The sequence below is a fragment of the Sciurus vulgaris genome, assembly GCF_902686455.1.
Source record: "Sciurus vulgaris genome assembly, chromosome: 14".
Classification (NCBI taxonomy): Eukaryota; Metazoa; Chordata; class Mammalia; order Rodentia; family Sciuridae; genus Sciurus; species Sciurus vulgaris.
Genome location: NC_136475.1, coordinates 30966898 through 30979544, shown reverse-complemented (window position 1 = coordinate 30979544; position 12647 = coordinate 30966898). Strand labels below are relative to the sequence as shown.

Below are 12647 nucleotides of genomic sequence, written 5' to 3'. Positions count from 1 at the left end.
AGTCTTTTGATTTTTTTAAATCATTTTTCAAATTTTATAGCAACACACAAAAGTTTGCTTTATATTGCAACCTAATCACATTTAAGTATATGTATTCATAACATATTAGTGAAATGAACTTTTCACAATATCATACTTCCATTATGTTTACCTCTATTTCAGGAATTAAATTCTAATGTTTTCTACTGTGTTGCATTTTATTCTATTCCATTTCTTTAAAATGCTGGTTGCAGCCCACTAAGTTGATTTTAATACTCATTAATGAGTTGCGATCCCTACTCTTCACTATTCTAGGCAGTCTTATTCATACTCATTTAATTACTATCAGCTTTCTAAATCTATATTTCCAGGCCATATTTTTTTTCTTCAGGTTCTGACACATACATCCATTCTGGACTATATGGGAAAGAAGAGCTATAGAGAAGTTACCCTTTAAATGGACATTTCCAACTCGTTATAACACAGGCACCTTGATTTCAACATGTTCAAGATGGAATTGTCATTCTCAACCCATACCAGCCTGGTTAACTGGGTGTGTGGTGGAATCATGTTCTTTATCTTTTGACTTAACACCACTATCTTTTCAGCCAGGGATTTTGTATTCATTTATTCAGTAAATATTCATTGAATGCCTACTATATTCTAGGCCCTGTCATTCTGGATTCCTCCTGATCAATCCAATCTCCAAATCTGTTTATTTTAACTCCTAAAATTTCTACCTAGATCTCTGCATCCCCCTTTAACAACACCTTAATCCAAGTCACTATGTTCTCTTGCTGAGCTATTTTCTACTCCCATCTTGACCCATGCCCAGTTACCACCACCAACTTCAGTACCCAATTCTTTCCCCTGGGCAAGGTAAATACTCTGTCCTTTACACAAATCAGATCATGTTATTCCTTTTCTTAAACACTCAGTTCGACTCCCTCCACCCCACCCCACCTTGCCTTTGCTATGGGATGAAATCCAAAATCCTTAATATGATCCACAAGATCTATGTGTTCTGGCCCTTTACATATCTCTGCTGCTTCATCTTTACCACTCCTCTTCCACAAAACTATATTCCAGACTGACTGAGCTTCTTCATTTCCTCAGAATTCCCTCTGCATGGAATACTCTCTGTGCCCCTTGCTTAGTGTTTTAGTCAGCCTTTTGCTACTGTGACTAAAGGATGCAACCAGAACAATGTAGAGAAGGAAAAGTTTATTTGGGGGCTCATGGTTTCAGAGGTCTTAGTCCATAGAAGTCCAGCTCCATTCCTTGGTGTGACTAAACACAATGGCGAGAGAAGGTAGAGAAGGGGAGCAACTCACATCATGGTGATCAAGAAGCAGAAAGAGTCCACTCACCAGATACAAATATATACCCATAGCCACACCCCAATTCCTACCTCCTCCAGTCACACCCTACCACTTCAGTTAATCCCTATCAGGGGACTAAATCACTGATTGGGTTAAGACTCTAACAACCCAATCATTTCTCCTCTGAATCTTCTTGCATTGTCTCACATCTAAGCTTTTGGAGGACACCTCATATCCAAACCATAACACTTAGCTAACTCTCATTTACTTTTGTTCATTTAGCTTGAAATGATAATGTCTTTTTCCAGGAAGTTTACCCCAATTCTTCATTCAACTCTGTGCCATCCTATATATTCCCATAACCTTGTGTCTTCTCTGCTGTCACATATATAATGCTACATTGTCATTGCCTAAGTACTTGTTCACTTCCTATAATCTAAGTCCAGGAAGACAGAAATGATTGTATTCTCAGAGCCCATCAGTGCCTGTTATATACCCAAAAGTCAGCAAATATTTGGTGACTATTTGCTTAATACCCCTATCAATGCTTATTACATTGCTTAAATATTTCAGTGTTAGTTTAGGTTCTCCAAAAGCAGACACTGAGACAAGATTAAGGGTATAAGGATTTTATCAGAAGAAACATCTAAAAGAAAAATGAGGAAAAGGCCAGAAAAGGCTAGGACAGCAGTCACACTGTGATGCAAGAGACTGCCAAGGAAGAAGAAAGGGAAGGAAGCATCCTAGACTGAATGTTCAGGCAAGGCTTTTGAGGATCCATGGGGTCAGAGTTGCTTGTTAGAAGAATCCTGTGTTTCCCAGGAACAGGTCTGTTTTACCCCCGACCATACTCAATCATTGGCTGAGAGCATCCTATGAGAAGAGAAGCCTCTGGGCAACATGGTGGTGGACTTCTAAGGCAGCCAACTGAGCATCTAAGGATGCCCCTGGTCAGTTACACTCCTTGTACTTTAAGGTTTCCAAGCACTTTCTCATGGCATTACAGTTGGTCATCCTCAGAGAATCATTCTTCAAGGAATTATGTAATAGTCTTCCGCACTTGGCACAGTCCTTTATATATTTTTCAATAAATTCTACTCCAGATGAATTGAGGGTACAAAAAAATTTTATTGTAGCTGAGAGCATTAAGTGGTATGTTTTCAAGTTAGGCTAGTGTTAGGGTTGAGTCTGATAAAGTAGGTAGGGTCAGTTATAATGGACCTTGTAACTAAAAGGGAAACAAACTGTTTTTAAGAAAAAAAATGACATGAGTAAAGACTTTTTACAAGAACAATGATGACATCAGTGTAAAAGATAATCTGGAGATTGGAGACAGTAAAACTAAACTGGACTATATGGGAAAGAAGAGCTATAGAGAAGTTACCCTTTAAATGGAAACACAGGAATTCTATTAGACATCAAACTGCAGTGTTTAAAAAAGGACACTTGGGTTAAATATTTCTGTTTTTATTCTGAGGAGCTGGTGAAAGGGGCAAAATGATCTAGTGAAAATAAAACACAGGAACATGATTCTTTTGCTATTGAAACATCTAACCTATCCCGAGCCACTCACTGAAACACTGTCCCACCTCACCTGCATCTCTGGTAATGAAGGCAGAGTGGGTAGGAGGAGGAGGAGGAGGGGGAGGAGGGAGCAGGAGGGGAGGGGGAGGGGGAGGAGATAAGAAGAGGAGGGGGAGGGGGGAGAAGGAGGAGGAAAGAGAAACTGCTTGTCCATTTCTGATTTGGTAGTGGCACTCTTTTTTCTTTCCAATGGGCTAATTCAGAGGAGAATTTCTATTCCACCCAGAGTTCGAATCCCAGACCAAACAGCCAATAAGCTCAGGGTGCTCCTAGCCCGTCTGAAGTTTGTCGAAGGGGCTGTAGGAATCAACTTCAAGTAAGGAGCAATGAATCCGAATAGAGAAACACCCTCTTGGAAAGGAGTGGTTCGACAAGATTAAAAAGAGCTGCCTGAGGGTAGATTAAACTCTTTCATAAGGGGGTTGAGAGGGCTTATAAAAGCACTTACTGTACCCCAATCTCTGCACAATATTTGGTACAGTTGTGCTCAACACAAATGTTCACTGAATAAAATAATGACTGAGTGAATGAGTGAACGATGCGGAAGGGAAAGGTTAAAGCCAAGAAAACTATAGGAGCGCTACTGGTAGGTTCCATGCGGGGAGGAGCGTAGCTAAAGAGGCTCGGATTTAGCACATAATTTCCAACAGAGATCCCAAACTCTACCTAAAGACCAAAACAGGACTGTTCGCAGTGGGGCTGAGGACCTGTAGACAGTGTGCTGAAGCTCTGTTGAGGAGAACCTTGACGCTGCCTCAGTCGACCCGCGCCCAGTCGGGCCCGGCCAGGCCCCGCCCTTTCAGCCCAGGCCCCGCCCTTTCAGCCCAGGCCCCGCCTCCGCCCCGCCCCAGGCTGAAGGGGGCGCCCACGGCCGCGTACTTTTGCTTGGCATCCAGACCGCCAGGTAATGGGGCCTGATTTTTTTCCGCGCCTCCGGGCAGGAGACGAGTTCTGGAACCTCGCAGAGGGAGGGCAGAGCATCGGAAGCTGGGCTGGGGCGAAGCTCAGGCCCGCCCTCTGGCAGATGCTGGCGGCGCAGTCCTGGCGGGACTAACCACAGAGGCCCAGCGGAGCCGCGGCTTGGTACTAAGGAGTCTGAGGCGCCTGAGCGGGAAGCTGCAGGCCTGAGGGGCCAGGAGAATGTTTTAACGTCTTTGGTCAGAAGAAAACAAAGAACCCTTAAAGTCAAAGAAAAAAAAATTTTTTTTTTCTCACTTAGGGGAAGACTTGAGACTTTTAGGGCCCACGAAAGTTGATTTTTTTTTTTTTTTCCTTAATGGAGGAAGGGGTCCGTGAAGGCAAAAGTGCCGAAATTGGTTTGGTTTGTTTTGGTTTGGTTTGGTTGCTGGGGATGGAACCCCAGGGCCTCATGCATGCTACATCTGCGCTGTACCACTGAGCTACATCCCCAGCCCCACGAAAGTTTTAATGGAACCCTGAGGGAGGAAAAATCATTGAATCATTTATTCCATGTAAAGTGTCCTAAGGGCTACAAACGTACTGCAGGCGTTTTAATGAGGATGTGCAAAAGGGCCCCAACCTATTAAAATGAGTCAAGGAGGATTGAGAAATACTGGAAAATAATGTCCTGCCAGGGAGCCCTACTTGGAAGCCAAATGCCTTTGTGGATCTGAAAGACGCCTGAGGGATTATTGGGTGGGCAGGAGATGGTCTGGAGAGTGGGCAAAAGACGCAAGTAGAACTTTGGGGCAAGGGTAAGGCTTTGGATTTTGTTCCAAGTGTAGTTGGAAACCATTGAAGGGTTTTTAGTAGTAGAGTAACTTGATTTTTGGTGGTTCAGGCCCAGTTCCAGGTTTAACCAATTTGCAAGGAGAAACCATTATGTGGGTGTTCTTTGCAAAAGTAGGAAGTGTAGGGTCAGCAATAAAGTCAGATCCTGCCCAGATGCAGTATTCATTTTTGAGGATACCCTTACCACATTTAAAGGACAGTCTTCCAATTACACATTAGTGTGGCATCTAAAAATGACTGCAAGCTGCAACCGCAGAGATCTTAATCAATGGAAAAAAGTACGTTTGTTCCCTAACCCCTGAAAACTATCGTCAAAACACTGAAAGTTCTCATTATTAAGTGTATAGGGAAATGTAAAATTAATGTTTATTTTTGCATACTGTAAAACAAACACTGAAAACTAAAGTGTTTTTCTAAACAAAACCAAAAACTTCTCAATAGTTCAAAGAGTGCTTTGCTTGCTTTCTTCTCATGATATAACTTAGGATAGAGCACATATCTTTTCTATTCCTTGGCAAAGTGTTATACTCAAACTTTAGATCAGTTTCCAATATTTTATCCTTTGTGCTTTCCATTTTGTAAAATAGCCCTGGGAGTTCCTTTGATAAAGTGTTTTTTGTTTTTGGTTTTTTTTTTTTTTTTTTGGGGGGGGGGGTTTGCCAGTGACACTTTCTCTGGGACATCTTCATCCTTTTCTTCACAACCACTTTCCTCATTTATGTTGATAAGTTCACTTTCATTAAGTTCCTCTCACTATCTTTTCTACAGTCTATGAAATGGTGGCAATGTCAATATTCACACATTCACCCATTTTTTCTGTAATTCCATTTATGTTTCACTCAGATTTCACTTTCAACATTACCACTTTTGTTTCTTTGCTTCACTATTTTTGTTGTTGTTGGCCAATTCCCACTTTCAGTTGTTGACTTTTATAAAATATTATGTGGACTTGTCACAATGGAGACAAAGAGGTAATACAATTACCCACTGTCTGTGCATAAACTGAATAGCAAATATGCAGTGACCATTGTCTAAGAAACTTTCAAAGAAGTAACATAATTGATCACTGATCATTATGTACATCTTTTTACTTACATGATTTGTGGGCTAAAGAGCTAGATGCAACTTGTACTTACTATAATTACTCATAATTAATATTCCTTACAACTGAAGTTTGAACTGTGTTGATAATGATAGAGGACTAATGCTAATTATTCACACAATAGTAACAATTCTGTATATTGGAATTATGTAAACTGAGAACTGACTATACCTAAAATGACAGTGTTTTCAGATGTGAAGGAAGATGGACAGTTAAATAAGACCTCTGCGTTAATATTTGTGTGAATCTGTCAGTCTCAAGTTCAGTATTCTATATAGAAATTGGCCTCATGCATTTAATTTAAAAATACAGTTAAGAGATATTTATAAATTATAGCGTACGTTTTCTTGGTAAATATATTACACATTGATTTGAATTTCTGGTTCAAGAATACTTTCAACAAATTAGCATATTCATTTTTTTTCAGCTGTAGCCAGAACATAATTAGAACTCAAGAAAAAAAGTTGAGTGAATGAATAAATGCTGACTTCTACAAGCCAAAAAGTATAAAGAGAACTGTTTCACAGATTCATTTCAAGAAACAGACATATCTGTGCACTCTCTGATCATTTTTTAAGATTCTAAATACCAAAAGTGTTTCTGAAAAATATCATAATAATCTTTCTCACTTTAATTTTCCCTGCATCATTTAGATAAAAAAAATCATTATATATATAACATATATAATCATTTTATTCCCAGAGCAATGGACAGTTTTAATCTATCTTTTATCTATCTTTTTTATGATGTTTCTTTTATGTTTTCTTTTATGATTGTCCTAATGTTCTTTTTGAAGTATTTTCATTGATAAACAAGGTATAGGAAAAAAGTATCATAGAACACATACATATAGTTTAATAATTAGCCACAATAAAGATCAAGAAATAGAACATTACTAAAAAACTCCTGAACATCGTTGTCCCTTCTAGTCATAATGCCCTCCTTCCTTTCTAGAGAAAATCACTACCCTATTTTTTGTGATAATAGTTTTCTTGTTTTTCTTAATGGTTTTACCACTATGTATGCATCCCTAGAGAGTATATAGGGAATATAATTAATTTTTGTAATTTTTAAAATTTACATAAGTAGACTCAAGCTATGTGTGTACAAGTTATTTGTCTTCTTTTTATTCAATATTATGTTGCTTAAAGTCCATGTTGTTGCATGTAACTGTAGTTCATTTGTTTCATAGTGTGAATATACCATGATATAACCATCATAATATAGATTGACATTTGTGTTCCTTATAGTTTGGGGTAATTGTGAACAAGACTAGTATAATCTTTATGTTGCCAATATCTGACTTTGTTCATGTAACATGATGCATATTGTTTTTCACAGTCTCTATGGTGGTGAACAAAAAATCCAAAAAGGTCTATGGATAAATTATTATAATTAGTAAGAGAGTACAGCAGTGTTGATAAATGCAAAGTCAATATATAAAAATCAATTATAATTCTATGCATTCACCAAAAATTAACAATGATTTTTTAGAGATGTCATATAAATTAATATTTAAAAAATAACAGATACCTAAGACTAAAATTTAACGAAGAATGAGGAAAATTTGGGAAATCATGGATTCTTTAAGGTTTTTTGTATACACAATCAAATCATCTGCAAACAATGAATTTTTTCTTTTATTATAGTACCTTTTGTTTATTTGTTTTGTCTTATTGCCACCTTCACTGCAGTGTTGAATAGAAGTGATGATAGTAGGCTCTTTGTCTTTGGTAGTAGGGAAAGCTGTCAACTTATTATTGTTAAGAATGAGTTTGTGGCTGAGGATATAGCTCAGTGGTAAAACCATACCTAACATATGAAGCCCTGGATTTACTTCTCATACCGAAGAAGGAAAGAGAAAGAATGTTGTTTGCTTTAGGTTTTGTAAATATTTTGTTAGATTATTCTGTCATCTATTCCTAATTATTGAATCTTTTTCTTGCATAAACATTGTGTTTCAACAAAGACTTTTTCTGCATTTATTGAGATGATCATATCATTTTCCTCATTTACTTTTTAATGTAATGAATTAGTCATTGATATGCTCTTGAGATAAACTCAACTTCGTCATGTTGTGTTATTTTTATATATTGCTAGTTTAATTTTTCTTTTGTTTAGGATGTTTATGTCTTAAGTTTATGGGTGAACTTATCTTACTTTTTCTTATAATATCTTTATCTGGTTTCAGTATCAAAGATTATGCTAACCTCCTAAGATGAATTGAGGAGTGTTCCCTCTTCTGTTCTCAAAAGAGTTTAAGATTGAAATTTTTGGTCTTTGGGAGTTTGATGGAGATCATCAGTAAAATCATCTGAATTCTGGCTTACTTTGTGGGAAGATATTTGATTATCAATTACATTTATTTAATAGTTATAGACTATTTGGGTTTCTAAAATTTCACTTTTATTTGATGTTGGTTAAATACATTTTTCTAGGAATGTGTTCATTTATCATATTTATTGGCATAAGTTATTCATTCTATCCTCCTATAACCCTTTTCATTTGCAATGATAACCTTTCTTATTCCTGATATTGGTTCCTTGTTCTCATTTGTTCTTGTTTCTTCATCTGAGGACTGGAGATTAGGGCAAATAGCTAGTTAAGAAGGAAAGCAAGGTTGGAAGCAGAGAAAACAGCATGAAACAATGTCCTAAAGCACAGTTATATTTGATATTATTTCAGTGAAAACCTTGAGGTGAAGAACAGCTTCCAGTGAAGCTGACATGAAGGGTCTTGAAGAGAATCTAAGTTTTACCTTTTTTTTTTTTTTGCGGTGCTGGGGATCGAACCTAGGGCCTTGTGCTTGCAAGGCAAGCACTCTACCAACTGAGCTATCTCCCAGCTCTAAGTTTTACCTTATAGGAGATAGGAACAACCCAAGAGGAACCCAAAAGAGAATAAAAGTGGTCATATTTTAATTTTTAGGTATTATTACATACTAAATAGAGTACTGGGCACTGATGAATGAAGTCAACATGACAAGTTTTCTTTGGGAAGCACACAATACAGAGGGAGAGATAGTCATACACGGAAATTACTATATAGTATAATAACTACTAATGAAGAAAACAAAGTTTATGAGAGCTGATAGCTTACTCTGAAACTGAAGTTTGACTTTTGTGTAGTTTCTATATTGGGTCCACTCGGCATCTCTAAGCATTCTCATGCTTACATTAGTCAAACATCTAAATCCCTTGGGTACTATTAATATGGGATGGGCTAGACAAGCTTTAGTACCCAATCTGACTCCTTTCTGGACTTAGTCCTTTCAGCTAGTCTTCATTGTTTTAACAGAGCACCTAATTCAGCATTATGAAAGCCAGTTGTTTTTCTTTCCTTCTCTGTAGGTGTAGCGAATATCCAGGTAGTGGCTCCACTTCTACCTCTGGATTGGCTGCCATGCATCATGGGCGAGCTATTTGTAAAGGGCCTTCCACTGCCACACAGACTAACCAGCAACCTCCTCGACTTCTCATTGTGCACATTGCTCTACCAGCCTGGGCTGACATCTGCTCTAACCTCTGTGAGGCTCTGCAGAACTTTTTTTCTTTAGCCTGCAGCTTGATGGGCCCCAGTCGCATGTCTCTGTTTAGTTTATACATGGTACAAAATCAGCATGAGTGCATCCTCCCTTTTGTGGTGAGTATGTTTATATTTATTTATTTTATCCTGAAAACAAATATGAGGTTTGTGTAGCTAATATTACAGTTATGATTAGTTATAGTAAAAGCCACACTTTTTCTCCTATCCAAGAGTCCTCAAGTGACACCATTGGAGTCCATGTCATCCTACATATATGGGAGCTTCTTCTGCAGAGCCTATTAATGTTTAAGGGTTGAAGTAGACTACACATTGCCCCACTCCACTCTTGAGAGAAGGAGAAAATCCTTGGCATTTACAGTACTTTGAAATATAAACAACTGACTCCTTTCACCCACTTTGAAATCTGAATGAATAAGGAAATAAGTTTCTAAATCTCTTCAGAGGTCTCTAAAGTTAAAAGGGTCTATTCAATCACCCTTTAATTTCCCAGAGTTGTCCTTTACCCCAGGTGCTCAGAAAACCTAACTGTGCAAAAACATAAAACTATTTTCTTTATATTCCACTCAAGCAAAACCTTAATTCCCTTTCAATAAAGCTCCCATTCAGGTGTTAAAAGGCAATGGCTGAACCATGAATAATGTTTTACAAAGCACCTCTACAAGCAACTATCTATTCTTAAACAAAATTCAGCTCTTCCCTTTCTCCCTTATATAAAAAGTTCAGAATCACAGGGTTGAGAAACACTTCTAGAGATTCTATGCATCATCTTTCTTGAAGCAGCCTTGCTGCTAATATATTTATTAAATGGACACAAATTCTATTCTTTAAGATTCCCAAAGGAAGAATTTCATAAATCTGTTGCTGAATTATTAGTGTAATATCTGACTAGAATCAACTTACTTTTAATTAGTGTCTTATTTCTCTCATTGAAAGTAGAAGGATAACATTTCTGTTTTTCCTATATAGAAAGGAAAACAATATACATTTCTTTATGCTTTTTGGGTTATAGCATTATAAAAATATAACATATCCTTATTGTTTTGATGTGTCTTAGGCTCATAGAAGCTAGGCTTTTCAAAACGAGTCATATAGGGAATGTTTTGAGTGTAAATGTTCCAAGTGCCAAGTCTAGTGATTTTGTCTGTGTATCATTACTTAGGCCAAGTTGGGGATGGGGAATGAATAAAATTAATTAAGGAATTCAACCAATGTTTTTTACAACTTGAATAAAATTTGGTTCCTCTATTCATTGTGTATTTCTATGAAACAAACTATACCAAAATAATGACTTAAAGCAATAAACATTATCTCATGGTTATTGTGAGTTAAGTATTCATAAGCAGCTTAAAGGTAGTTCAGGCTAGCGGTTCCTCGGTTGTATTCAAGGTGTCAGCCAGGGTTGTAGTCATATGGAGGCTTGACTGAGGCTGGGGGATCCAGGTTCAAGATGGAATACTGACATGGCTGTTGACAGGAGTTCTTATTTACTCACCAGTTGAATCTCTCCAACTATTTGAGCTGTTTGAATGTCTTCATTCTGTGGCAGCTAGCTAGAACAACTGATTCATTCAAAAGAGAGGGATAGTAAAAGAAGAAGACAGAATACCTTTTATGTCCTAGTCTTAAAAACAACACACCGTCACTTCCTCCACATTCCACCCATACTGTTCCACCCTAGATAGAGTAACAGGGACCAGATTTATCCTCTTGCTGAGATAACCAAAATATGTTTTATATGAAAAAGGTTTCCAAGACACTGCATACATACTTTTAGAAGGGAAAATTACAGTTTCTGGAATGGAAAATAATAATGGGGTTAATGGCATATAAGACATTGCAGAAGAAAAGGTTAATGAACTTGAAGACATAAAAAAAAAAATAGAAATTATCCAAAACAAATTAAAACTAAACAGTGCACCACTGAGCTGTGGGACAACTTTAAGCAGTCTAATATACATATAATTAGAGTTTCCAAAAGAGAGGTGCAGATGTCAGGAACAATATTTGAAGAAATAATGGCCAAAGTTTCTCCAATTTTGATAAAAACTTAAACCACAGATCCAAGAAACTCAGTGAGTGCCAAGCACAGAAACTGAAGAAAACTACACCAAGGCAAATCCTATCAAAACTTGTGTTAAAGAGAAAGTCTTGAAAGGAACCAGAGAAAAGACATACAATAATAATAATCACATACAATGAAACAAAGATAACAACAAGAAAAGGTTCCTTAATAGAACCAATTTAAATAAGAAAATAATAGAGCTGGGCATCATGGCATGTGCCTATAATCCCAGTGATACAGGAGGGCTGAGGCAGGAGGGTGGCAAGTTTGAGACTAGCCTGGGCAAGTTAGCAAAACTGTCTCAAAAAATAAAAAGGGCTAGAAATATAGGTCAGCAATAGAGCACCTCTGGGTTCAATCCCCAGTCCTGCAAAATAAATAAATAAATGAACGAATGAATAAACAAACAAACAAATAAATAAAATAAGAAGGTAGTAGAATAACATCTTTAAAGTAGTGAAAATGCTTGTCAATCTAGAATTCTATACCCAACAAAATCTAAAGTGGTACTTCCAGTCCTAGACAAGATTAACCCATTAGGTCCCAAGTTTTCAATTCTGTGAATATTTTAGTGACATTTACGCAGGTGTATTACAATATATTGGAAATCATAATCTATTTGTAGTATTATAATATTATATTATACATAATCATATTATTATGTATAATATAATACTTATATACAATTATATTTTATTTACATTTATATATTATACATGATTAATATATTATATAATTAATATATTAATATATAAAACTTTTTATTATATTAATTTATATGATTATTATATAGATATAAAATGTAGTTAAGTTTTATAGGTATTCCACATCTGGGTTAATGGGACAAATTGGTTAAATATATTTCTTATTTATCTCACTAAGTATACCTAAAGTCCCTGGTTAGCATATATAATACCAACCTAATAAGACTCTGAAAGGATAAGAGGAAAAGATAGAACCAGACATGGTAACACAAACCTGTAATCCCAGCTACTCAGGAGGATGAGATGGAAGGCTGAGGAAGGAGGATGGTAAATTCAAGGCCAATCTGGGCAAATTAGAGAGACCCTGTCTCAAAATAAAAGTTTAAAAAAAAAAAAAAAAAAAAAAAGACGAGATGTAGCTCAGTGATGCATGAAATCCTGGGCTCAGTCCACAGTATCACCAAAAACAGGGGAAAAGGTATACCACATAGAAACCACAGGATCTGAGGGATGACACAGCAAACAGTTTGCTGGGTTTCTTTAGCCTCATAAAGCCTGGACCCGGTCCTGGAGAAACCTCTTAACCTAGAAACTCC

The 12647-nt window shown here is 36.8% G+C and overlaps 1 protein-coding gene across 1 annotated transcript in view; it reads left to right on the top strand.

Annotated features, from left to right (window-relative positions):
* The first annotated feature begins 3741 nt into the window (after nucleotides 1–3741).
* M1AP (meiosis 1 associated protein) overlaps nucleotides 3742–12647 on the top strand; it is a 116445-nt gene continuing 107539 nt past the window's right edge. Inside the window, exons 1-2 of the mRNA XM_079110408.1 lie at nucleotides 3742–3789; nucleotides 9090–9381. Of these exons, the coding sequence (XP_078966534.1) occupies nucleotides 9142–9381 (240 nt within the window). The 5' untranslated portion in view covers nucleotides 3742–3789; nucleotides 9090–9141. The remainder of the gene's footprint in view (nucleotides 3790–9089; nucleotides 9382–12647) is intronic.